The following is a 24158-nucleotide window of genomic DNA, read 5'->3' on the forward strand; positions in this document are numbered from 1 at the left end:
AAAAAAATCATTAGTTTGAATAATATTAATAAACGTCATGTCGGGACAGGAAACGGTTCAGATTCAGGCTCATTTCACAGATGAGTGATGAGTTCAGGTTGAAGATGATCTCAGCTCTATGACCTTTCTTCTTCTTTTTTCTTCTTCTTCTCTTTCTTGTTCTTCTTTTCTTGCTTGCTTCTTCTTCATCTTCTCCCCTTACTTCTTCTTCCGTCACTGCTGCTGCCTCCTCTGTGGAGTCGGTGGTGCATCCCCATCCCCATTATGAAGCTGAACAAGATTTTTCATTATTTGTCAGAGTCAGTGACCCTGATTCAAAAATATAACAATCAGCTTTCACTTTCATTCCTCCAATACACACATATGAATTATCTATCTATCTATATATAAATATATATACAGTTGGTCCACTTCAGTGTCAATACACGACTGACAGAATCGTTTCATTAATGTAGAATAAAAACAAAGCAGAGATCTGTTTTTTTTTTTGGTTTTGTTTTTTTAACAGGCTGATGAAGTGAAAAGAGTGATGCTTCCTCAGCTCTGTGTGACATCATCAACCTTAGTGAATAAAACATGCGGCCGAATCCAGATGTTTACTGGAGCATCCCACATTTCCTGCTTCACCCGTCGACCTGTTCTGTTGTGTGTCTTCACACAGTTTTCCAGCACGCTCACTCTCACCTTCATCTCCACGTATCGATATCTGGATAATAATTATTAGTGCCAAATTTCAGCATCATTAACGGGAGATCTTCTTGGCAAATTGTTTCCAAGCTATAAAAACCATCAATGATTATTTTCAACCCCAGATGAGTGTGACAGCAGGTGATGAATCTGAGCCGGTGGAGGCGACGCTGCGGCAGCTGTGGTCAGAAACTGAGCTGAATTTGAACACTTTAGTATTTTTCTCTGTTCACTGCCCAACTCTCTGTGGAGCTTTCAGCCACATCCCATGGTCTTCAGGCGAACAGTCCTTCAGAAGGCCATGGGATGACGCTGAAAGGAACTTGGATCAGTTTAAAGCTGTGGATAAAATCCACAGGCTTAAGTCTTATCTAGCATTAACATGTGGTTTGGGTAAAACTAGGTCAGACTTGAGCTTCTTCTTTCCCCAGTCTGTTTGCACTGAGGTTTTAAATATTTACAATCAATAACATGATGTTGTTGCGGAGGTGTAGCTGAGAGCCGGTGTGGAGGCTGTCAGCCAGAATCCCAGTACGAAAGCACAACAAGCAGCAGTGTGTTCGGCCACGGTGGGACCACAGCTGCTGGAGGACAGGTTGTTGTGGTCTTTTGCTCCTTTGCGTCTGGTCCCAGCCAATAGGAAGCTGCAGGAGGAGGGCTAACAGGATGTTGGACTCTGATGAACAACAAGATGAACTCTTTTAACAAAGATCTAATGTTTCCAACCCTGACGCCTTAAAGCACCTCCACAGTGACGTGGTGGAGGTGACCCGTCGACGCTTATTTTGACTCATGTGCTTTATTATATTTATCAGATAGAAACGATTCAAAAAGAGAAAAAGTCCGCCAGTGGAAGCTATAGAGAACAGTCAGAGAGGTGTGGCTCGCCTGGACAAAGTTGTACGTGTGTGTCTGTGCTTGTGCAGGTAGAGTGACGTGAGTGTGTGCATCCTGAAGAGGACGTCTGTTCGCTGTTTCGTTTGCTCTTATGTTCAAGCATCAAGAGTTTCAGAGTGGGAAATGTACATGTGTGGTCAAACCATTTAAAAATGAACCGAAGTGAATAATGACAATGTGAACAGGTGTATATTTAGATAAATGTAATGTAATACATTGGTGTGTCCTATAGTCCTGTAGAGTAAGACTAAAAAACAAGAAGGTTCTCTACTCTAGCACTTTCTTTAACGTGTACTGTATTAGTTCATCTTCTACATGTAAAGTACTGTATGAATATTCATTACTTGCCTTGTAACGTTTGAATCAATGCTACGTTTAGAAATGGTGAACAAGAAAACAAAGTTTTTAGAGTGTATGCATGCCAATGGTCGGGTCCCAGTACAATAGGAAAACTATATGAAAAAATGGTGCTATGTTACATTATATAAAGGTGCTTCTATGGACCCCAGCTGAATGCATGCAGAGGAACTATCAAAGTAGAAAAAAGAGAAACTCGATGTCCGACAGCTGTTCTCAAATAGTGCTGCTTCCCAAAGATGTCGGAAATTTGGAAATTCCAACTTTCCCTGTTAAAATGCGACGGCCCCTCGCAGGAAGCCTGACATCATGTGTGTGAGCTCAGGCCTGTGCCCCCCCACCCCCAACTTCAACCCCAACCCCCCCCAATCCCTGTGTCAGTCCTCCTCCAAACACACACACACACTGACGCAGTGAGGGGACGGCGTATTTTAACCGGGACAAAGTTTCAGTGTCGTGTTCTTCCCTGTTCTTCATCCCCGGAACATGAGGAGGTGGTTCTCACCCAGCTGGGAATTTCTATCTAAAAGACTGCAGAGGGAGAAATCCTGGTCACAAACGGTCTAACTGTAAATATCATATCATCACTAGCCTCCTCAGCCCACCCAGAACCAGAACCAGGATCGGGCCTGAGCCAGTCCGTGGCGCCCCCCCCCCCCCCCACTCCCCTGAGCCACGGCGATAAGAACCAACAGTGTTGTGCGACTGTAGCAGCAGTCGGTCGAGTCTATTTACAGTTACACTGCCTTTGTGACAGAGGTCTAAAAGATCTAGAGACAATCTACTGACATCATTTTGTACTTAACTTCTTCAGATGTTTATGTGTTAATAATAATTTCTCATGTAGCAGAGTTATAGGACCGCAAGCATCACTACAGGTCAAAGGTCACAGTTGTTTGAGTTTGGAAACTTGTGCTGATTGTTGCTGGAAAAAGAGTCTGGAAATGAAAATCTGTGTTTATCGGTTGTATTGGTCATTGTTCTTTTTCTGTTTTTCATTAAATGTTTTACAGGATTATCAGGCCTTCACCTCTCCTCCATTTACACTCTGCACATGACACATAAACCGTCAAACTACTGAGGACAGGATATTTAACAATCACACTTACTTGTATCTACAATTACGCTAAGGATCATTTGTATGGAGGTTCAGGGATCATCTCCTTAATTTTATATAACACATATTAGTGAAATAGCAACAGTAAAAAAAAATGTTTTAAATGAATGATTATCCAACAACAATTACTTTAGATTTAAAAGTGGATTTACAACGGCAGAAAACATTCACTAAATGAAACGCTTTTATTAATTCATGAATAAATAATCAAATTTGTTAAAACTACTATGGCAAAAATTGGAGCACATCACATCTGGATTCCCTCCTCATTCAAAATATATATTAATATTCTCTATACATAAATAAAAAATAAACACATATCCAAAAACTATGCATGGAACCTATTAGAAATGGGATGAATGCCATATAGATGTAACCCATACTATAGGCCTATGTTTGCTTAAATTTTAGACAGAACTTGTGTAAATATGGTTGCAGAATCTTTTACCATACAAAAAATCATAGTATAGATTTTTTTCAACAAAAACAAGTTTTACTATTGATTTTTTTCCTATGTGTTATATACGCCCCCTGCTGGGAAGAACATGTTATCTTCTCCATACAGTTTAAACCGTTCATTAGCCAGAAATAAAGAGTTGTGCTTTCCCCTCATGATGAATCAATACAAATACAGACATAATGTGTACAAAATATTCCCCATGATAAATATCAGATATTTTTTATTCTTTATTCTATTTTTTATTATATTATTAACCCAGCTCAGATTTTTTGTACAGGAACCTCATTCTCCTTTTGTCAAGCAAATCTGCACTGACAAAAGTGCAAAGTAAAATCAATTCATCTGATTGATTGTGGATGGAATTAAGACTGTGATAGGAGATGGGACTAACAGAATTAGACATGATAGGATTGAAATGCCAGATTCTTTTTGTGTAGAGGGTGAAAGGACGACTCAAAGGAAAACACAGGTTTTATGAATAAGCCTCTGAATGATACTGTATCTGTCTCTGTGATAGTTGAAAGTATTGAGCAAACTGTCTCTTTATCACAAACAAAGACCAGTGACAGTATCTCTCAGTGAGTACGTGGATTCAGTTTGTTTGGTTTAGATAACAACATCCATTACTGGAATACTTAGAGCTGTGTTCATGAAGTAATCAGGCAGCTGACTGAGGCCCTGAGTCCCAGACCTGTCAGAGAGCCCCTCACCCTGGGGGTCTCTCTGCTCCTGGACCAGCTCTTATCAACAGGCCCTTGATCAATATTATCAGTGATTGAGGATACAGTGAAAGCTGACGGTCTTCACACAGGACCGGAGCAAACAGAGGACAAAGCTCATGAGGGAACATTTGATATACATATGGCATTTAGATAGACATATAAAATACATATGGACTAAAAACAAAACTGCACAGGCATAATATGGATTATGATTGTTAAAGTTCCAAGTCACCTGTCTCATTGTCTCACTTGTCAGACTACACTTATGCTTAAAGGGATAGTTAAACCTTTTTTGGCAAATTCGTCTATTGCCATAATCTCTATAGTTTTAGGAGTAGGTTCATTACCTTTAATTGTTTCCCTCATCAAACTCATCAAATACAAAAGCAACAACTCCTAATCAGTCTCATGGACAAGTTGTGACTTGCACATTCACCACAATAACCATGTAACATTACGAGATGGTGTTGTTTTCGAGGCAAATCCGTAGCCAAAAAGTACATCACAGAAAAGCGCAAGTAGTTCAGAGTATTTGCATCATGTGTCGTAATGTTACATAATTATACGTTATTATTTTATAGTGTGGTGAATGTGCAGGTCACAACTTGTCCATGTGAGGGTTTTGGAATTGTTAGATTGTGTAGGCCTATAGTTTGATGAGGGAAACATGGCAATGGTCGCGTCTATGCCCCGCCGATCTATAAAACAGCTTGCACCGACAATTAAAGCAGAAGTAAGTGGAATGTTTGTGTTAATATAAGTCTTAAATAGTTTTATCTTCCGACAGCAATCACTTATATAGAGTGTTTGGTCCGAAACACGGGTCTGTCAGTCACTCTGCTCTGCTGTAAGCCGAGGAGAAAACTCTCCTTGTATCCTACAACCTTTATCCAATGAGGAGGGAGAACGGCATAAAGGGGCGGTCCTCTCTGTGTGTGCAGCCAAGGGATGCGCGTGAATGTGGTGACGTAGGGACGAGGGCGGGGACTGCTAACTCCTTCGGCTGACAAGAAGTTAGCCAAAACGACCGGATCGCTTACTTCTGCTTTAAAGGTAATGAACCTACTGCTATGACTCTGCCAAAATGTTGAACTATCCCTTTAAAACAGACTGTAACATTAAATTTCCCATTGCATGTGTTCATAGAAACAAATGCAAATAAAACCCTTCACATTTCAGCTAGGGTAATGAACATGATGTTTTTATTTTATTTATTTATTTTTTTTACAGTGAACCTGTGTAGTAAACAGTGGGCCAGCAGGGGGCGCTGCAGCAGCTGCAGTCTCACACCGCAGAAGAAGAGCAGACAGCCCGAGGAGGGGCAGAAGAAGAGGTAGACCCACCACTGATGACAACAACACAAACACAACTGTTGTGTTGTGTTCATAGGTTGTGTTGTGTCATCCTCAGGGGGAGCTCTTCTGTCTGCTCACCGCCGCGGACTACTCTGTCGGGGCTGAGCTTTGTGTCAGTGTCGCTGTCGCCAAGGAGACGACGAGTCGTGAAGTCGAGCTCTCTCTCGGCGGAGGGAAGTTGTGCTGACACAGCGACCTGGGATGAGCTAAGACCCGGGGAGGGTCACCGCGGACCGGTACGGGCTCACCAGCAGCCCCGGACCCGGAGAGGAGGAAGAGGAGAAGGAGGTGGAGGAGGAGGAGGAGGAGGAGGAGGAGGGGGTTGCTCTCTGACAGTTAGCCGACCTACAGTGAGGCGGGAGCGGGGAGACTGACAGACAACCACCGCCCGGCTGGTAAGACTGTCACCATGTTGTGCTGAAGTTAGCTGGACGTGACTGCACACTCAGCACTTTAAGTTTCCTCAGTCACAGAGGCAGAGCTGCGGTCCAAGGCCCCTGGCCTCAGGTCAGGTGGACACTGGACACACACTCAGACCTTTGTGGCAACCATTGTGTTGTTTGTCAGTTTGTACTGAGGTGTGCTGGTGTGGTCACGCGCCGCCTGGCTGTGTAGGTATGAGGAAGAAGACACAGTGCGTTTGCGTGGTGAGAGAGATATAGTGTGTGTGTCTGAATGTCCACATAGCTCTTTATGTTTCTGCTGTCTCAGAGTATGTGTAGGTGTCCCGACCTTTGACCTGTGGAGTAGGTTTAGTTAAGCAAGAGTGAGCAGAGTCAGACAATAACAACTAAACTCACTAATTACAGTCAGGGCCGTTGCTAGGAATTCTGGGCCCACTGACAGAAAACTAAAGTGGGCCCCTGCCCCCGACTTTCCCCCTTCTTTCTTAGACTATGTATGTATTATCATTTTTTATTATTTATTATTATTTACTTTGTTTTGATGCTAATGGAGCGTTATATATGAGTATTAGTCAGGGTCATATGCAGAATAATTCAATCATACAAAGATTAGACTACTGGGTTTTTGTGTGGGCCCTACTGGGCACTGGGCCCCAAGAATTATCATCACCTTTCTCCCCTATACCTCAGTCATTAGAACAAACGATGTAGCTGATATTTGTCCTGACAGATGTTTTAATACTTCCCTTTATTAAAATGACAAGTTGTAAAGCATGTGTGTGTGTGTGTGGAGACGCTGACACAGACGTTAAAACAGGAAGTAAAAGAGGGAAATGAATGACACACTCACTGAGCTGGGCTGAATTCATGCACATGCTGTGTCTTGCATGTGGGCTACGCGTGCTTGAAACGTGAATGTTAGTTTTATCAATAGTAATAATTATATTTAAAAAAGAAATGTAAGTAGCCTAAGTCGTGGTTCATTTTGATTGGTGTGCAGGTAACGTGAGTTTTCCTTTGCCTTCTGTTCTCTGTGTAGAGTCTATCAGTGAAGCACATCACGTCCTCCATCAGTCACCTGTTATGGCTGATGGAAGATGTGACGTGTGGCATGAAGCACCACTTGTTTACATTGTAGATAAAGAGCAGACATGTGACTGTGTTCATAGATAGACTCTTTAGTTTATTGTCATTGTGTAAACACAGGGTGGTCTCCAACAGGGGTCTCAAACAGAAAAAGAACACACCCAAATCAAAGTGTATAAATAATAAATGATGCGGGGTTAAGAACAGGTAATGTGCAGGATGTGTGTGGTCTTTGATAACGTTCATTGCTCTGGACAGCGGTTGTCGGTCAGTTCATCCTCTGTCTGACGGCCCCTGACACATTGATGATGGTGCATGACCTCTGACCTCTGACCTCTGACATTGACCAGCAGTGGCGTGTGTGTGTGTCTGTCTGTCTTTTTGTGTTTATTTTCTGGTTAAATCTGAGGTTCAGTTCTGTAGAAACAGAACTGAAACTGTCCGTGTGTTTTCCTATGAAACTAAAAACCAAACTGAACACTGGACAAACTGTCTACAGTTACTATAGCAACTTACATTTCAGTTTTTGATTTTTAACCTATTGACAAAAGCTTCACTGTGTCATTATGGAAGATTTAGTAGAGAAGAGTGAAGTAAAGTGAAGGGGTCTGGCTATTTCTGGATCCACATGTCCTCATGAAGGCTTTTATGAAATCTGCATCCAGTTCCATGTGTCTTAAAGGGATAGATCAACATCTTGGCAAATTAGCCCATTGCCAATCCTTAGGAGTAGGTTTGTTACCTTTAAATGTTGGTGCAAGCTGTTTTTAGAACGGCTGAGCAGAGCTGTGAGCTGCTCAGAGCTACGCTACGGAGGCTAATGGGATTTCTTGGTTTCCCTCATCAAATCAAATACACAATCCAACAACTCCAAAACGCTCTCGTGGACAAGTTGTGACCTGCACATTCAGCACGCTATGAGATAATAACGGAACGTTACGAGACAGAGTTGTTTTCGAAAACAGGGGACAGTTTTTCGGCAAGCAGTCTCTGCATTTGCCTCGAAAACAACTCCGTCTTGTAACGTTATTATCTCATAGCGTGGTGAATGTGCAGGTCACAACTTGTCCACAAGAGCGTTTTGGAGTTGTTGGATTGTGTATTTGATGAGTTTGATGAGGGAAACCAAGAAATCCCATTAGCCTCCGTAGTGTAGCTCTGAGCAGCTTGCGGCTCTGCTCCGCCGTTGTAAAAATAGCTTGCACCGACAAATAAAGGTAACGAACCTACTGCTAAGATAGGGATTATGGCAATGGGCCAATTTGCCAAAATGTAACTATCCCTTTAAAGTGATTATTTGTAACATCATTAATTATACTGTACATAATAAGCAGAGTATCAGTTTACATGGCATCTTGAAATACCTTCAGCATGTCACACTGACCTTACGTGGTTCATTTCCTGCCTTCATTAGTTGGAGCTTGTGATATTCTGTGGAGGTTGTGTGTGTGTGTGTGTGTGTGTGTGTGTGGCTGCTGCTGATCCAGGCCCAGCAGCAGCTTAATTTGGCCAAGTGTGTTTTTCACTGTATGAAAATCAGCTTTTACAGATTTGAACTGCGCTCAGGTCAGATAATCCACCAGACCCAGTCTTCAGTATTATGGGTCACCCAGGTTCACAGGTAGATTTTTAGATTTTCACAGTGCGCAGAGGGAGAACCGAGTGAACGAGTGGATCAGCAGCACAACAAAAATCTGAAACAGTTTCCACTTTCCACATGACCGGCAGTAAACAACTGAGCTGAAATCATGTTTTATTGTGACGGAGCGTGAGTCAGTGGACTTTATGACCTGTGTCCTCTCAGTCAGGTGATGAGAGGCGAGCTGTAGCCGACAGTCGTAGGCAACATGGAGGACGACTACAGGCCTCTGCTGAGCTCGGAGCAGACCGCCGAGAGCTACTCCCACCGAGGCTCCACAGACTCTCTGGACGTCAAGGCTAAAAGGTGAACTGCACTGAAACTCTACACCGATCAATACACACTACTTACCAGCACCGGGCTGCAGCTGCTCACATGATCAGGATGTTCAATAGACAACATGAAGGAGTCATATGCTTTTACTGGAAGAGACACAGACACAGAGATGCTGATAAGGAGAAGCAGGTTTAACCGTCTCCTTGTCTGTCCATCTTTCTGTCTGTCTGTCCCATTCTCATGAACGTGATATATCAGTGACATCTTAAGGTAATATCTTCAAATTCGGTGCAAAGATTCACTGGGACTCGAGGACAAACTAATTAGTAAATGATAATCAGTGACATGTGAGACATGTTTACTTCACCTGGAAGTCGTATTCTCACATCATGACCTGAAGTAATAATTTTCATAATTGACAACTAGATATGTGCTCTGTTTGTTGTTGAGTTGTGTTCTTACTTTATTCCAAATCTTTTCAGATAGTTAAAAAGCAGACAAATACATGATTTTGATCATGGTAACATTTCATTCAGTCAAATGACGTCAAAGCCTCCAAGTACCTGTGTGTGTGGGACAGTGATGTTGTTTATGGTAGATTCTCATAAGTCACTTCCTCAGCACCGACTAATCTTTCTGGGGTCAACAGTTACAGTATAATTAAAAAAAGGTCATGTACTCAATGCGAATATATACACACATCTACACATATACATACACATACACACAGATACACACTCATACAGTACATATAACAAAAACAACAATGTCAATGAGTTGTTATAGAATTATTTATCAATGAGCAGTTTACAGTCATTTATCTACATATTTATTCAATGTGAGGAAAACTATCTTTCTATCAATCAATTTTGGCAAATTGGCCCATTGCCATAATCCCTATAGTCATAACAGTAGATTTGTTACCTTTAATTATCGGTGCAAGCTGTTTTTAGAACGGCGGAGCAGAGCGGCGAGCTGCTCAGAGCTACGCTATGGAGGCTAATGAGATTTCTTGGTTTCCCTCATCAAACTCATCAAATACACAATCCAACAACTCCAAAACGCTTGTTTTCGAGGCAAATGCAAAAGACTGCTTGCCGAAAAACTGCCCCCGACCGGAACGTGCATCAGCAGTTTTGCATGAATTTACCTCGATAACCTTGTTGGATTGTGTATTTGATGAGTTTGATGAGGGAAACCAAGAAATCCGATGAGCCTCCGTAGCGTAGCACTGAGCAGCTCGCCGTTCTGCTCCGCCGTTATAAAAATAGCTTGCACCAACAATTAAAGGTAACAAACCAAAATGTTGAACTATCCCTTTAACATTACTGGTAACCAGTAACCAACAGGGCAGGTTTGCAGCAGGTGAGGAAGTGAAGGTTTGTCTCTGTGTCAGATCTGTAGTGTGTTTAATGACTGGTGGATTTCTGTGTAGATTCAGGTGTGATGCTGTGTGATGCTGTGTCTCCATGTGTTTACTGTGCAGGTACAGCTGTTAAATCATATTCTCACACTGTGTGAGATCAGCTGTGACAGTTTATGAACCAACCATGAACCCTTCATCATCTTTAGAGTAAGACTGTTGAACACATGGAGAATCCTCAGTTTCTCTTCCACCATGTGGATCCAGTCCAGCTCTGGACAGAGGCTGCTTCTCTTTTACTGACTGTTCATTAGATAATAAACAAGTCCGACTTCCTGGAACTGACAGGTAGACACTAACACCTAACACGAGTGTGTGTTTGTGTATGTGTGTCTCTCAACTGAATTAACAGTTTGTGTTAATTTTCATCAGTGAGGCATTTCACAGTGAACGATGAGCTTCCCGACACATCAGTCACACACGTGAGTTCGTACTCCTTCAGTCGAGATGGAACAAACAGTTTGAATCCATAAAATAAAACAATATCAAATTAGAAAACCACCCACAGATCAATAACTAACTGAACCAAAAGACGAGCAGCCTGTTCTCACACTAGACAGTAAGGAGCAATTGACATGGAGTAATCTCTTTTTATTGCTGACATGTGAATGAATGATGATGCAACTTAAAAATTGAAAATGAGAACCTCTCTGACTTCCTCTTTAGAACTCAGCCGGTTAACCTCTTGACTGACTCATGAAAATCCAGAGGATGTGACATATTACCCTTTAAAAATCCCATTTTGTCAGTGAAGATGTCGTCTCACACACTCATCACACATCCACCGTTTCAAACAATATATACAGTAAGCAGGTCATAAATCATGAATAAAAGCAACAGATAAAATGATCAGTAAATGAATGAGAAATAAAAGCAACAGTTAAAAGATGTGCTCTAAAGTCTGTTTTGTGCAGTTGATTGCTGTGGAGAAGAAGCTGTTTAATGAGTCAAACCCTAATAACAGTGTAACTTCAGCTAGTTCATCCACAGAGCACGAGCAACAGGAAGCTGACTGTTGTCCACCCCACAGCTGGATGTGACAGACTGAACCTTTTAATGATTTAACAATGAATATTGTCTCTGTCCGTCTGTTTCCAGGCCTTTCCATGTGGAGCCCAGGAACATCGTGGACGAGGACCCACAGGAGAGGGTCTCTGCCGAGGCCGCCATCCTCAACAGCAGGGTCCACTACTACGGCCGACTGACCGGCTCCTCTGACAGGCTGCTGGTACGTCCACTCAGTCTCTGTTCAGGTGCAGGTTATCAGGGCTGTGGTCGTGTGCAGCAGCTCTACACTTTACAGTATGATGTTATCAGAGAGACCAGCACCCGGTGACACCGGAGGGAAAAGAACAGGACAGAACCAGGATCAGGGTTGTGTCAAGTCAAGTCCAGCTTTATTTATACAGCACCTTTAAAGGGATATTTCATCATTTTGGCAAATTGGCCCATTGCCATAATCCCTATAATCTTAGGAGTAGGTTCGTTACCTTTAATTGTCAGTGCAAACTATTTTTAGATTGACGGAGCAGAGCCGCCAGCTGCTCAGAGCTACACTACGGAGGCCTATTGAATTTCTTGGTTTCCCCCCAAAGCCGCTGATGCACTGTTGGGGGCAGTCTTTCGGCAAGCAGCCTCTTTTCAGCACGAAACTGGCTTTGCATCTACCTTGAAAACAACTCTGTCTTGTAATGTTCTGTTATTATCTCATCGTGTGGTGAATGTGCAGGTCACAACTTGTCCACCAGAGCGTTTTGGAGTTGTTGGATTGTGTATTTGATGAGTTTGATGAGGGAAACCAAGAAATCCCATTAGCCTCCGTAGCGTACTGTAGCTCTGAGCAGCATGAATAAATTAAACTTTTTAACTTCATATTCTAGCAAAGTGAGGTTTGTAAATGTATTGCCAACAAACATCTCCAGTACTACAATTACTATAATTAGCTTACCACAACTATGAAACCACTATATGGTGTGTGTGTGATAAATTATGTATCTTTTGAACTCATGAGATATTCATCATATAGTTTTCATCTTGCTGTACCTGTGAGGACCCTGTGTGTGTTTCTCCCCTCCAGAGTCCTCCAAACCATGTGATACCCCGGCCGGAGGAGATCTACATCTACAGCCCCCTGGGGACGGCCTTCAAGGTGACCGGCGGCGACCCCTCCTCTAAAAACCCCAGCATCATCACCATGTAAGCCCTCCCCCTCCCCATCAGCAGCTCACCTCTCCTCACTCTCTGACCTCTGTGCTCATCACCTGCTCTCCTCTCCTCACAGATTCGCTATATGGAACACCATGATGGGCACGTCCATCCTCAGCATCCCCTGGGGTATAAAGCAGGTGATTCACCCCACGTTGTTGTCACTTGTTGATATGTTTGTGTTGTTTGTAATGTGTGTGTGTGTGTGTAAGGACATTAAATCTGATGTGTGTGTGTGTGTTTTCAGGCTGGCTTCACTCTGGGGATCTTCATCCTCATCTTCATTGGCCTGCTGATGCTCTACTGTTGTTACGTCGTCCTCAAATCACCAAAGGCCATACGTAAGTCAGCAGCATTGACACCTGATCAATCTGCCAATAATCAATTATCTCTGTAAGAACTGAATGATTTAATGTTTCCTGTGCAAACCAAGCTTGTTTTGGACACAGTAGCAGTGACCTTTATTATCCTGTGTGAGACTCGCAGTAATAATGAACTCGGCATCAGGATAAACTCCAGTGAAAGGAGGCGGACTCTCCTCTGATGTTACCAGAATAAAACTTTCACTTCAGGTTTATTCTGACAGCAGGAAGTGGAGCTGTGGGTTTTTGGTGACCTGTTAGTTCTGCTCCACTTTAAAACCTCTCACACAACTGTGCTGTTGTGTTTCCTGGAGCAGCAGCAGCTTCCAGGAGAGACTGAGAGTCTTTTAGTATTTTAGTCTCTGAGCACCAGCTCTCTGGAAACCTGTGTGTGTGGTTCTTTTTTTAAATACACACTCAGAACATTATGATATTTAATGATCACTTCCATTACATCATCAATACTACTTTACAGATAATAAACATCGTGTTTATCATCACTTTAGGAGATTATATTTTTGCCTCTTAAAGGGATAGTTCAACATCTTGGCAAATTGGCCCATTGCCATAATCCCTATAGTTTTAGGAGTAGGTTTGTTACCTTTATGTTGGTGCAAGCTATTTTTAGATCGGCGGAGCAGAGTCGCGAGCTGCTTAGAGCTACACTACGGAGGCTAATGGGATTTCTTGGTTTCCCTCATCAAACTCATCAAATACACAATCCAACAACTCCAAAACGCTCTGGTGGACAAGTTGTGACCTGCACATTCACCACACTATGAGATAATAACGGAACATTACCAGACAGAGTTGTTTTTGAGGTAAATTCATGCAAAACCATTTTTTTTTTGAGTTGTTGGATTGTGTATTTGATGAGTTTGATGAGGGAAACCCATAAGCCTCCGTAGTGTAGCTCTGAGCAGCACGTGGCTCTGCTCCGCCGTTCTAAAAATAGCTCGCACCGACAATTAAAGGTAACGAACCTACCTACTCCTGAGACAATAGGGATTATGGCAATGGGCCAATTTGCCAAAATGTTGAACTCCTTCATAGAGAGCAGTAACCAGGAGACAGCTGATGAGTGGGGGTCAGCTGGAGGTCAGCCTCACTGACTTGGGGCCGAAGCTGCTTCTACACTGATGAAGGTCCTCAGTCTGTCCACAAACCTACAGGCTGACCACCACTGACCAGCCCTCCTTGTTGACACAAGTCTGGATGTTTTCCACAGAGGAGTGGCTCCTAGCACGTACATGTCGGCCTTCACACCTCAGCAGCACACACACACCAACAACTCACAGATCCCTGATCAGACTTCACTGCAGCTGATTTCCCTCCCTCACTCTTCACTGGTGTATAAAGTGGGAGGAGCTGCAGGTCATTGTCTCTCTGTTAAATTCACATAGCTGCTATAAATTAATTACAGTGATTAATCTCTCTGTTCCTAAACAGAGAGGCCTGGCGTGATACAGGACGGCCCCTAAATATAAAAAATAAAAAATTAGAGACAGTGCAAGTAAAATTTTCATTTGCTTGCGCATGTACAACCAGTAAATTTACCTTCTTTTCTCTTTACACTAGTGAAATGTGGAAGGGGCGACTCATAAATCTGGAATCTGTCATTACAGGTGACAGGCCAATGTGTGTGAGGATCATGAATGAAAAGGAAATGTGAATATTTGCCTATTTGCAAGTCGATTTACACCCCTAAGCTTTCTGCTTTTGCTCCTAAAATTTGAAGTTAGGGGCCACTCTGCTCCTAGTAAAAAAAAAAAGTTATTCTGGAGCCCTGAATGGTGATACATATTTCATTGTCTGTCCGTCCACACGGAGGCTGCACTGTCAGGTTTAAAAGCTGCTGTGTCCTCCAGTCTGAATGTGAACTGATTAAACTGCTGCCTGAGATGAAGAGCTCCAATAACAGCATCATTTTACCTTAATGAACTGATGTTTCCCTCTGAACTGCATTGTGGACAGTTATGTGATCAGATGTCCTCTGCTCTGCTACCTCTCTGTCCTGTCCAGCCTACGTGGACACGTCGGACTGGGAGTTCCCGGATGTGTGCAGGTACTACTTTGGTAAATTCGGCCAGTGGTCCAGCCTGTTCTTCTCCATGGTGTCACTCATCGGAGCCATGGTGGTTTACTGGGTCCTCATGTCCAACTTCCTCTACAACACGGGACAGTTTATCTACAGTGAGTCACATGATCAGCAACCAGCCGATGGCATTCAGATATCTGATTCTGTGTCAGTCACATGTTCACTCACAGCTACACAGAGACATCAGAGCACCTGCTCATAGACTGTGGTTGTTTTCATGCAGAGAAATCATAAATTATTGATCAGTTGTTGGTGATTGCACCTTTTAATGTGTAATAAGATGTTGTCTCCTTGTCTGTTCCTCAGACTACTCTCACAATGTCAGCGCGTCAGATTCACAGTTTGGAACCAACGGCTCAGACAGAGGTGAGACACTCCAACTACAACTCATCTGTTTCAACAGTTGCATCAGGCAAACCGAATCATACTGATTAACACTGGAGCCTGTGTATTTGGAATTGATATTTAACCTGGAATCAAATCCTTTAACTTTTGTTTGTTGACAGATTTGTGTTTCTGAATGAATTTTTCTGAATGAAAGTGCTAAAACATTGAAAAAGACAAAAACAGAGAATAAGATAAGAGATAAAAGTCAGATAAACAGCATGTTTGTGCTGGTGTCTGTCCTGTCAGGTTAGCTTAGAATCTTGCCACTTGTTTTATTCCAGGTGCCTGTGTATGTGTGTTTGTTTTGCTCACTCAATCATTCAAAAACAGTTCATTTGTGTTGATTCGGTTTGGTTTGTCCTCCAGTCATCTGTCCGTACCCCAACACTGACCCTGGAAAGAACGACACCGCTCCCTCCCCCATGTTCATCCTCGGTCCCAGTGGAAACAGCACGTCTGACAGCGGCTCGTTCGAACACTGGTGGAGCAAAACCAACACCATCCCCCTCTACCTGATCGTCCTGCTGCTGCCGCTGCTCTGCTTCCGCTCCGCCTCCTTCTTCGCCAGGTTCACCTTCCTGGGTAAGATGCTGCAGGAGAGGATGTGAATATTTGTGGGTGAGGATGACATGGGCGCAGCTGGAAAGACGTTTAAAACTGGACTGAAGTTAGTTTCCTAACTGATTTAAATAGTGTAACTGAGGAAAAAAAGATGTGAAAATATGAGAACGAAGTTGTAATATTATGAGATTTAGAAATATTACATTTTGATTACAAAACGTTTTATTTGATTGATTTAATTTTAATTAAAGTTTTGGGAATACCACTGTAATTAACAGATAAAATGACAAAGCTGCTGTTTGTCTGTAGAGTAGAACAGACTCTGTGTCTTCACAGTTTTTTTTTCAATGTCCTGATGCTGAGGAGCCATCCCCTGAAAAACCTAACATTATGACATTATTCTCATAATATAGCTTTCGTCTTGTAATATTATGACATCATTCTTGTAATATTTTACCTTTATTGTTGGCTTGACATTTCAAATAGTTTTTTTTTGTCCCTAATTCCCAGAGAAAAAACAGCATTTGGGTTCCTGTGTATAACTTCACTACATGATGAGATGTAGTTACCTACTAAATGCTGCAGAGCTCAGACTGACTCTATATCGTGATAGATGAGTCATCTGTGTTTGGTGAGGTCACAGCTATAAACATATAAAAGCTTTAACCCATAATACAGAGTGAGATTTCTGCACCGTAGTCTGGTTAATAATCAATGAATGAGTCTGTTATGGTGAATAATACGTAGTAACATTAATCCAGGTTGTGAGGTTCATGTTTGTAGTTTTTATCAATGTAATAAAAATGATTTGTCTTCTGTCACTAACCCTGATCAGAGTTTCCCACCTCAGCGTTCAGGTTTGTGTCTGTGGGTCTTCCCTCTGACTGTTGAACTGCTGTGTCTCGTCCAGGCACCATCTCAGTGGTCTACCTGATCGTGCTGGTCACCATCAAGGCCGTGCATCTCGGCTTCCACCTGGAGTTCCACTGGATCGACACCACAGAGTTCTATGTCCCAGGTAAACCTGCCGCTTCTGCTTCACACACACGAACCTGGTCGAGTCCAGGTGGTCTGTGTATGAGGATACTGACTCCTGCTAGAACCCGGTGGTATTGTTCCCCTCAGCACCTGATGGTCTATGAGCTCATTTCATATTTTAGACTGCGCTGCTGATCAATAACTGTATCAACTTTATGTCAGTGCCGGATCGTTATCATTTTTATTACTAAGGTTTTTGCCTCAGTGAGAGCAGTTTTGTTTAAAGTGTATTGAATTTTATTGAATTTCATAAATTACTGCAGCTTAAAACAAGACATTTTTTCCTGCTCAGTTATTTATTATCCATCATCTGTTACCTTTGTGGCACAGTGGAGCAGTAATTAACATCACCTCACAGCAAGTACTGTAAGTTCTGGGTTTGGTCAACAGGTCTGACCATTTCAGTTTGGAGTACCTTCTTCTTGTTCCTACTTTAAGTTCATTCCGTTCTCCAGCTTCCTCCCACACTCCAGAAACATGCACTTTAGGTTGATTGGTGACTTATCTATAGGTGCTAATATGAGTGTGACTTAGAGATTTTTCTGTATGTATGTGTTGGTATGACTCTGTCTGCTCAGGCTTTAATAAGTGAGTTCACTGCTGTATCTATGTTTGACTCTCACACAGACAAACAGCTAAACTATAATGAGCATTTAAACAGAGAGTAAATACAGCTGCATCTTAATAAATTAGAATATCATGGAAAAGTGAATTCAAATAGTGAAACTCATACAATATATAGATTAATTACACACAGACTGAAATATGTAATACCTTTATGTATTTTAATTGTAATGATTATGGCTTACATTTAAAGGTCCAGTGTGTAATATTTGTCAAGGTTTATTGGCAAAATCTATATACTACCAATGAATATATTTGTGTACCGTAAGTGTATAATCGCTATAAAAAAATCTTATAATTCTTCTTTTATATATATACATATAGCAAGGGTCTTGCTTAGAGAGTGTCGCCATCTTGTGCCGCCATGTTTGTACGGAATGGAAAATCCAGCCAACCAGAGAGCACGTTTCAAGAGTTTCACGTTCATAAATAAACAATTGAATTTTTTATTAGATAAATAATAGAATCGGAATGCTAGATGTCACTGTTTTCCCCTCATTTTACACTCTGGACCTTTAATGAAAACCTAAAATTCAATAAATGAGTGATTAGAATATAGTGTAAAAGTTCACTATTGTAACCTAATGGTGTCACACTCTAACCAGCTCATTAACTCCAAACAGCTGCAAAGGTTCCTGAACCTTCTATCATGGAGAAGACTGCTGACCTCCATCATATTCAACTGTATTGAGATGCACCTGTATATCTGCTTTACCTTCACTGTAGCTTCCTGTTCTGTCATGTTAGGGTCTAAACTTATCTCCTTATCTGTCAGTCAGAGTTTTAAAAGATTTGAACACGTGCTTGCTCGTTGAGGAGTGAACTGCAGAGGGCGTGTGGATGTGTTGCGTCTGTGTGCAGTTTCACATGAATCACTTGTGTCTCCTTCTCTCAGAGTTCAGGCTGCTCTTCCCTCAGCTGACCGGCGTCCTCACTCTGGCCTTTTTCATTCACAACTGCATCATCACGCTAATGAAGAGCAACAAGCACCAAGAGAACAATGTGAGCGACACCGTCAACATGCAGTCACTACATCAGTAGTAAAAGTGTTGTTGATGTTGTAGGATCAAACACATTTGTCCACACGCCACCTTCATGTCCCCGTCATATCTGGAAACACAGTCGTAGCAGTGACGCTGTTTTAATAAAGGTTGATGTGTTGTGGTGCCTTCAGGTACGGGACCTGTCTGTGGCCTATCTGCTAGTAGGACTGACCTATCTGTACGTGGGAGTGTTGATCTTTGCTGCCTTCCCCTCACCTCCTCTCTCCAAAGACTGCATCGAGCCAGTAAGATTTACACTTTTCTCTTTTTTTATGTCCCTTCACTTAAGTACAGGACACTCTGATGTTACTTTGATCAGCCCCAATATTAAAACCAGAGACTTTAATGTTGTGTCTGGTCAGTATACATCATCCTGCAGCCGTCTCTTACCCCGTCAGGACTCATAACCCTGTACACATCTTGATTTTGAATTTGAGTTTTATTGGTACAGTGGAAAAAATGTATTTTAATCTATTATTAATTTAAGTTGTAAATATAATTGCATAATTGTAAACCCTTTTTGAACACAAGAAATGCACAGGAAATCAATAACACTTCAAAAAAACAGAAAGAATACTTGATGACTGCTGCAGTAACAAGACTTAAAGTGCTTCAGAGGATTATTGAGTAAAAGAAGAAAAAATAATGGAAGATACATTAAAGTGCAGCTTATAGAGAATGATTGATGTGTTGTTTTTTCCACATTGTCTGCAGAAAGGCCAGCTCTTATTTTGGCACGTACGGTTTAGACATTTTGTTTATGATTAGATTTGACGAGTCAAAACTCCAAACAGCTGGTTGTGGTTTTACAGACTCAGTCTTGTATTGTTATCCACAGTGACCAAACACTCCTCCTCCTCTTGTCTCTTCTCTCCTCCAGAACTTCTTGGACAACTTCCCCAGCAGTGATGTGATGGTGTTCGTGGCTCGGACCTTCCTGTTGTTCCAGATGATCACAGTCTACCCCCTGCTGGGGTACCTGGTGCGGGTCCAGATGATGGGTCAGATCTTTGGCAATCATTACCCCAGGTAACACCTCATTAGTGTTCCTCTGATTGCTGTGGAAGCTGATGAAGATGACTGAACATGTTTATGAGATATTTTAACAAAGATCCTCAAAGAGGGAATTATTACTAACCACAAATACAAATATGTGTGTTTTATTTTTGTTAGATTTACAGATAAGAAGCTCATGAGTGCAGTTTACACAAGACCTACTCAGACTCATGTCAAACAAGCTGGCAGACTGAACTCAGATCAGCCAGTGACTTGCACATTGTCTTGTATTCCAACATTTATCTGAACTTTTCAGTTGAGAATATTTCCTCAGTTTCATCGTGTCCCTTGCGTCCAATCAGCTGCAGGATCATCCAGATCCAGGTGTCCTTGAAAAAACCATAAACGGTAGCTGTTGTATATATCAGTGGCAAATTGCTGAGTCATATTTGAACTGAAATGAGATCAGTGAAAGTGATTATTAAGCCTGCTGTAACAGTTTTCATTACACAGAGGCACCAGAAACACATTATCGTCCCCTGTTAAGTTGATACAGTGACAGTTTCTAACAACTACTTGTTTATACCTCATCATCATGATGATCCACGTGGAGCTCTGTCTCTGATGAATCTGCTCCCTCTCCTTTAGCTTAGTGTTTGGTCTCCTCCAGCTCCTCAGGGAAACATCTGGAAGCTGGAAACGAGGCTGAGAGTGAAGCTTTATAATTATGAATATCATGCTCTTATTATGATCACTTCCAGTCACTCAGGTTGACATGGTGTTTACTGACAGGACATTTAAACATGTGTCAGCTGTCAACGCTCCCTGCTGGACAAACTGTGGAGTAGACACACTTTAAAAGTGACATTTAAAGGGGACATATTATGGAAATATCACTTTTTGAAGGCTCTTTAACATATATTGGGGTGTTTGTCTTGCCTTCCAGCCCCCAAAATGTGAGAATTGACAAAAAAATCTGTAATTTTCAGGCTCCCTAGGTTGAAATCCATGTGCTTTTACGAGCTTCTTCCATTGATGTTACTAGGTTTCGAATTTGCATAATCCGACCCCTACCTGGGACTGGTAGAAGGGGTGGGACGGGGCAAGCAGTGGTTCATTTGCATTTAAACGGACAGACACTGAAACCAGCCGTTCATAATATATCTCCTTTAAACACATGATTGACAGGTCTCTGCTGTCATGGCTTGTTACTTATCAGGGACGTATCAACAGGGACAGATGTGTGACAGCTGGTCAGAGATCCTCTGTCACACCCGCATCACCTTCAAACTCAATGTGGGACTTTATTATTTACACCAGAGCCAGTGAATGTAATCGATCATCAGTTTTCTGACATTTATAATTAATGTCAAGATTATTTTCACGCTGACATTAAGACTGCTCCAATCAATATATTAATATTAATGAATTAGATGTTTGACAGCTGTTCAGGCTCCGTCTCTCTGAGTTGGTTCCTTAGCTCTCATCAGCTTGCTGCAGATGTTTGCAGATGTTCAGCCTCTGTCTGTTAACAGCTCAACAGCTGGAAGACACACTAACACTCAAACACCAACACACGAGTTACCCTGCTGCTCTGTGTCTGTTTTATGTCAGAGTGGCGTTGGAGCTACAGCTGCTTAGTCAGGACAAAGATCATAATCATTATTCTTTTTTAATATTTAAATCACCTTATTTGAACTTGAAAAATGTTGTGTTTATGTAGTTGTAGACTTTGATAATGCTGAATTGTGTGTTATTACATTAGATACAGTCTGATCAGTCGTCTCTAATATGTGACCACTTCCCACTGTGTCTCTGTGCAGTTTCTTCCACGTTCTGTCTCTGAACGTGTTGATCGTTGCTTCCGGAGTGCTGATGGCCAAGTTTTATCCCAACATTGGATCCATCATACGGTGAGTCTGCAGCTGGCTGCACTTCACATGAGCTGTGTGATGATGAATGTGTGTGTGTGTGTGTGTGTGTGTGAGAGGCTGCAACATTACAGGATGTGGTGTGGACTCAGTGACAGTCTGTTTCACCTCAAAGTGATGTGAATAATATACAGTGCATAGATGTGTGTACATTTTTCTTCTTTCTTTCCATAGATAGATAGATAGATAGATAGATAGATAGATAGATAGATAGATAGATAGATAGATAGATAGATAGATAGAACTGAAAAGACAGAAGAGAGAGGTAGAAGCTGAGTGAATCGTTGGGCTGCTCTACAATGAAATAAGACGGTGGAAAAAGAAATAGGAAATCAATATATGATGGTCAGTGTTGATGTTGAGGCGGCCGCCACAGATAAATCAGTGAATTGGAGACGTTGTCCAGGTAACGGAGACAAGAAGCCTCTGCCATGATGGTGGTGAGCAGGAGGTGAAGAGGGTAATCACTCTGTTAGACGAGAGTTGCAGTCTCATAAGAAAAGCATGTCTGTGGCTCCACAGTGCAGTCGGCCTTACAACTGACTGAGAGATGAAGTTACACCATTGGTCAGCCAGTGGTCAAGAGTCTCTTCAGTCATTGATGCCCATACAGAATGATGCACAAACAAGTAGTGTTGATTAGCAGCTCTGTCAGTAAATGTACCATTCTAAACATGTGTGTTGAGAACAGTGTTGGGCATGTTACTTTTAAAAAATTAATTAGTTATAGTTACTAGTTACTTTCCCCAACATGTAACTGAGTTAGTAACTGAATTGCTACATTTTAAAAGTAACTAATTACCAGGAAAAGTAACTATCGCAGTACTTTTTTTAATAACATGCTCAAATCCTGGGTTGTTTTTTAAAGGGATAGTTCAACAAATTGAGATAATAACAGAACATTATGAGACGGAGTTGTTTTCAAGGAAAATTCATGCGAAACCGCTGATGCGCGTTCCCGTTGCGGGCAGTTTTTGAGCAAGCAGTCTCTGTATTTACCTCGAAAACAACTCTGTCTCTTAACGTTCCGCTATTATCTCATAGCGTGGTGAATGTGCAGGTCACAACTTGTCCATGGAAGCATTTTGGAGTTGTTGGATTGTGTATTTGATGAGTTTGATGAGGGAAACTCTGAGCAGCTCGCGGCTCTGCTCCGCCGATCTAAAAATAGCTTGCACCAAAGGTAACGAACCTACTCCTAAAACCATAGGGATTATGACAATGGGTCAATTTGCCAAAATGTTGAACTGTCCCTTTAAATGTGCTTTATAAATAAATATAATTTTGTTAAAAAAAAAGGCAAATTACTTGGACTCGCCCCCCTTAACCCCTAACCATAACCCTAACCTCCCATTTATCTGGAACTAACCAACTCACTCAGTATTTACAGACAGGCTCCACGACACACGCCTGTCTATGACAGGACTTCTTGAATCAAGTAGTCAGTAACGGCGTTGTAACGGGGGAAACAGTAACTTTTTTGATTTGTCTTTATTGAAAGAAGTAGCGCCGTTAGTAACGCTGTTATTTTATAACGCCGTTATTCCCTTCACTGGTTGTGAATCTGCTATTCAATAAGTCATAGAAGAACCTAAACTTGTGTGAAGAGGTTTGTCTTGGTCTTTGAAATAGAAATGTGGCTCAGACTCTGCTGCCTCATCCATCATGACCCTGTCCTGTGCTCTGCTGCTGTCCCCTCCGTCTCCTCCTGCAGGTTCTCCGGAGCGACGTGTGGCCTGGCTCTGGTGTTCGTCTTTCCTGCTTTAGTCCACATGATCTCCCAGAAGCGTCAGGGGACGCTCCGCTGGCCCTCGGCCGTCTTCCACAGCTTCCTGATCCTGCTGGGCCTGGCCAACCTGCTGGCTCAGTTCTTCATGTAGAGACAGTTGGATGCGGACGCTCTGAACCAATCAGAGGCAAGATTAAAAGATGTGGTAGATTTCGGACGGAGGATAATGTTGTGTGTGTGTGTGTGTTACCCCGGTTAGGTCATGGCTGCCAGAGTAAAGCCCTGATAACCCACGCCGGCCTGCAGACAGTCAGCGTTAATGTGTGCGGCGGCTGTGATGTCAGATTAAATATCACACACTCAGAGTGATGTCATCCGTAAAGGTTTTCCATTGCAGGGGAAGGAGAGGAGTCAAATGTCTTGGTATGATAACATTATCTTTTTATTTTCCAGCCCGTGGTATTTCTATGATCAAATCTTCCTGGGAGATAATTTCCTGAATGATACTGTTGATTATTCCTGCCCAGACTGATCCCAGACCTGCCCAGACAGACAGTGCAGACACACTGTGAGCTGTCTGTGTATTGAAACGGCACCAGCAGGAACATGTGGTGGAGCGTGGCTCACAGCCACAAGAGCATCTTTTAAACCGTTGTATTGAAGCTCTGTTTTTATCTCCATTCAAACAGCATCTCAATCCAGGGTTAATTCTACTCGTCAACTTTAAAGCTGCTGAAATCAATATTTTTATGGATCTAATA

At 42.1% G+C, this 24158-nt stretch overlaps 2 protein-coding genes across 2 annotated transcripts in view; both read left to right on the forward strand.

Moving 5' to 3' along the window:
* Positions 1 to 1939, forward strand: part of tln1 (talin 1) — a 111042-nt gene extending 109103 nt beyond the window's left edge. The window contains exon 46 of the mRNA XM_085794031.1: positions 1629 to 1939. Within this exon, the coding sequence (XP_085650157.1) occupies positions 1629 to 1734 (106 nt within the window). The 3' untranslated portion in view covers positions 1735 to 1939. The remainder of the gene's footprint in view (positions 1 to 1628) is intronic.
* A 6980-nt stretch (positions 1940 to 8919) lies between these two features.
* On the forward strand, positions 8920 to 23612 carry slc38a9 (solute carrier family 38 member 9). Its single transcript, XM_085794019.1, has 14 exons — positions 8920 to 9030; positions 11522 to 11651; positions 12501 to 12619; positions 12705 to 12768; positions 12876 to 12969; positions 15013 to 15183; positions 15395 to 15454; positions 15842 to 16057; positions 16947 to 17054; positions 18594 to 18700; positions 18873 to 18986; positions 19622 to 19770; positions 21561 to 21650; positions 23383 to 23612. The coding sequence occupies exons 1-14, from the start codon at positions 8933 to 8935 to the stop codon at positions 23546 to 23548; spliced, it is 1686 nt and encodes a 561-aa protein (XP_085650145.1). The 5' UTR covers positions 8920 to 8932; the 3' UTR covers positions 23549 to 23612.
* Positions 23613 to 24158: the final 546 nt, after the last annotated feature.

Source organism: Trachurus japonicus, chromosome 12 (genome assembly GCF_045865225.1).
Source record: "Trachurus japonicus isolate A0001 chromosome 12, Traja_1.0".
NCBI classification, from domain to species: domain Eukaryota; kingdom Metazoa; phylum Chordata; class Actinopteri; order Carangiformes; family Carangidae; genus Trachurus; species Trachurus japonicus.

Bases quoted from the DNA above. Each gene is read 5' to 3' on its own strand.
- slc38a9 (XM_085794019.1), top strand. From the start codon at position 8,933: ATGGAGGACGACTACAGGCCTCTGCTGAGCTCGGAGCAGACCGCCGAG. The intron at 12,769-12,875 runs GTGATTCACCCC...GTGTGTTTTCAG, and splicing joins TCCCCTGGGGTATAAAGCAG to GCTGGCTTCACTCTGGGGAT. The intron at 15,455-15,841 runs GTGAGACACTCC...TTTGTCCTCCAG, and splicing joins AACCAACGGCTCAGACAGAG to TCATCTGTCCGTACCCCAAC.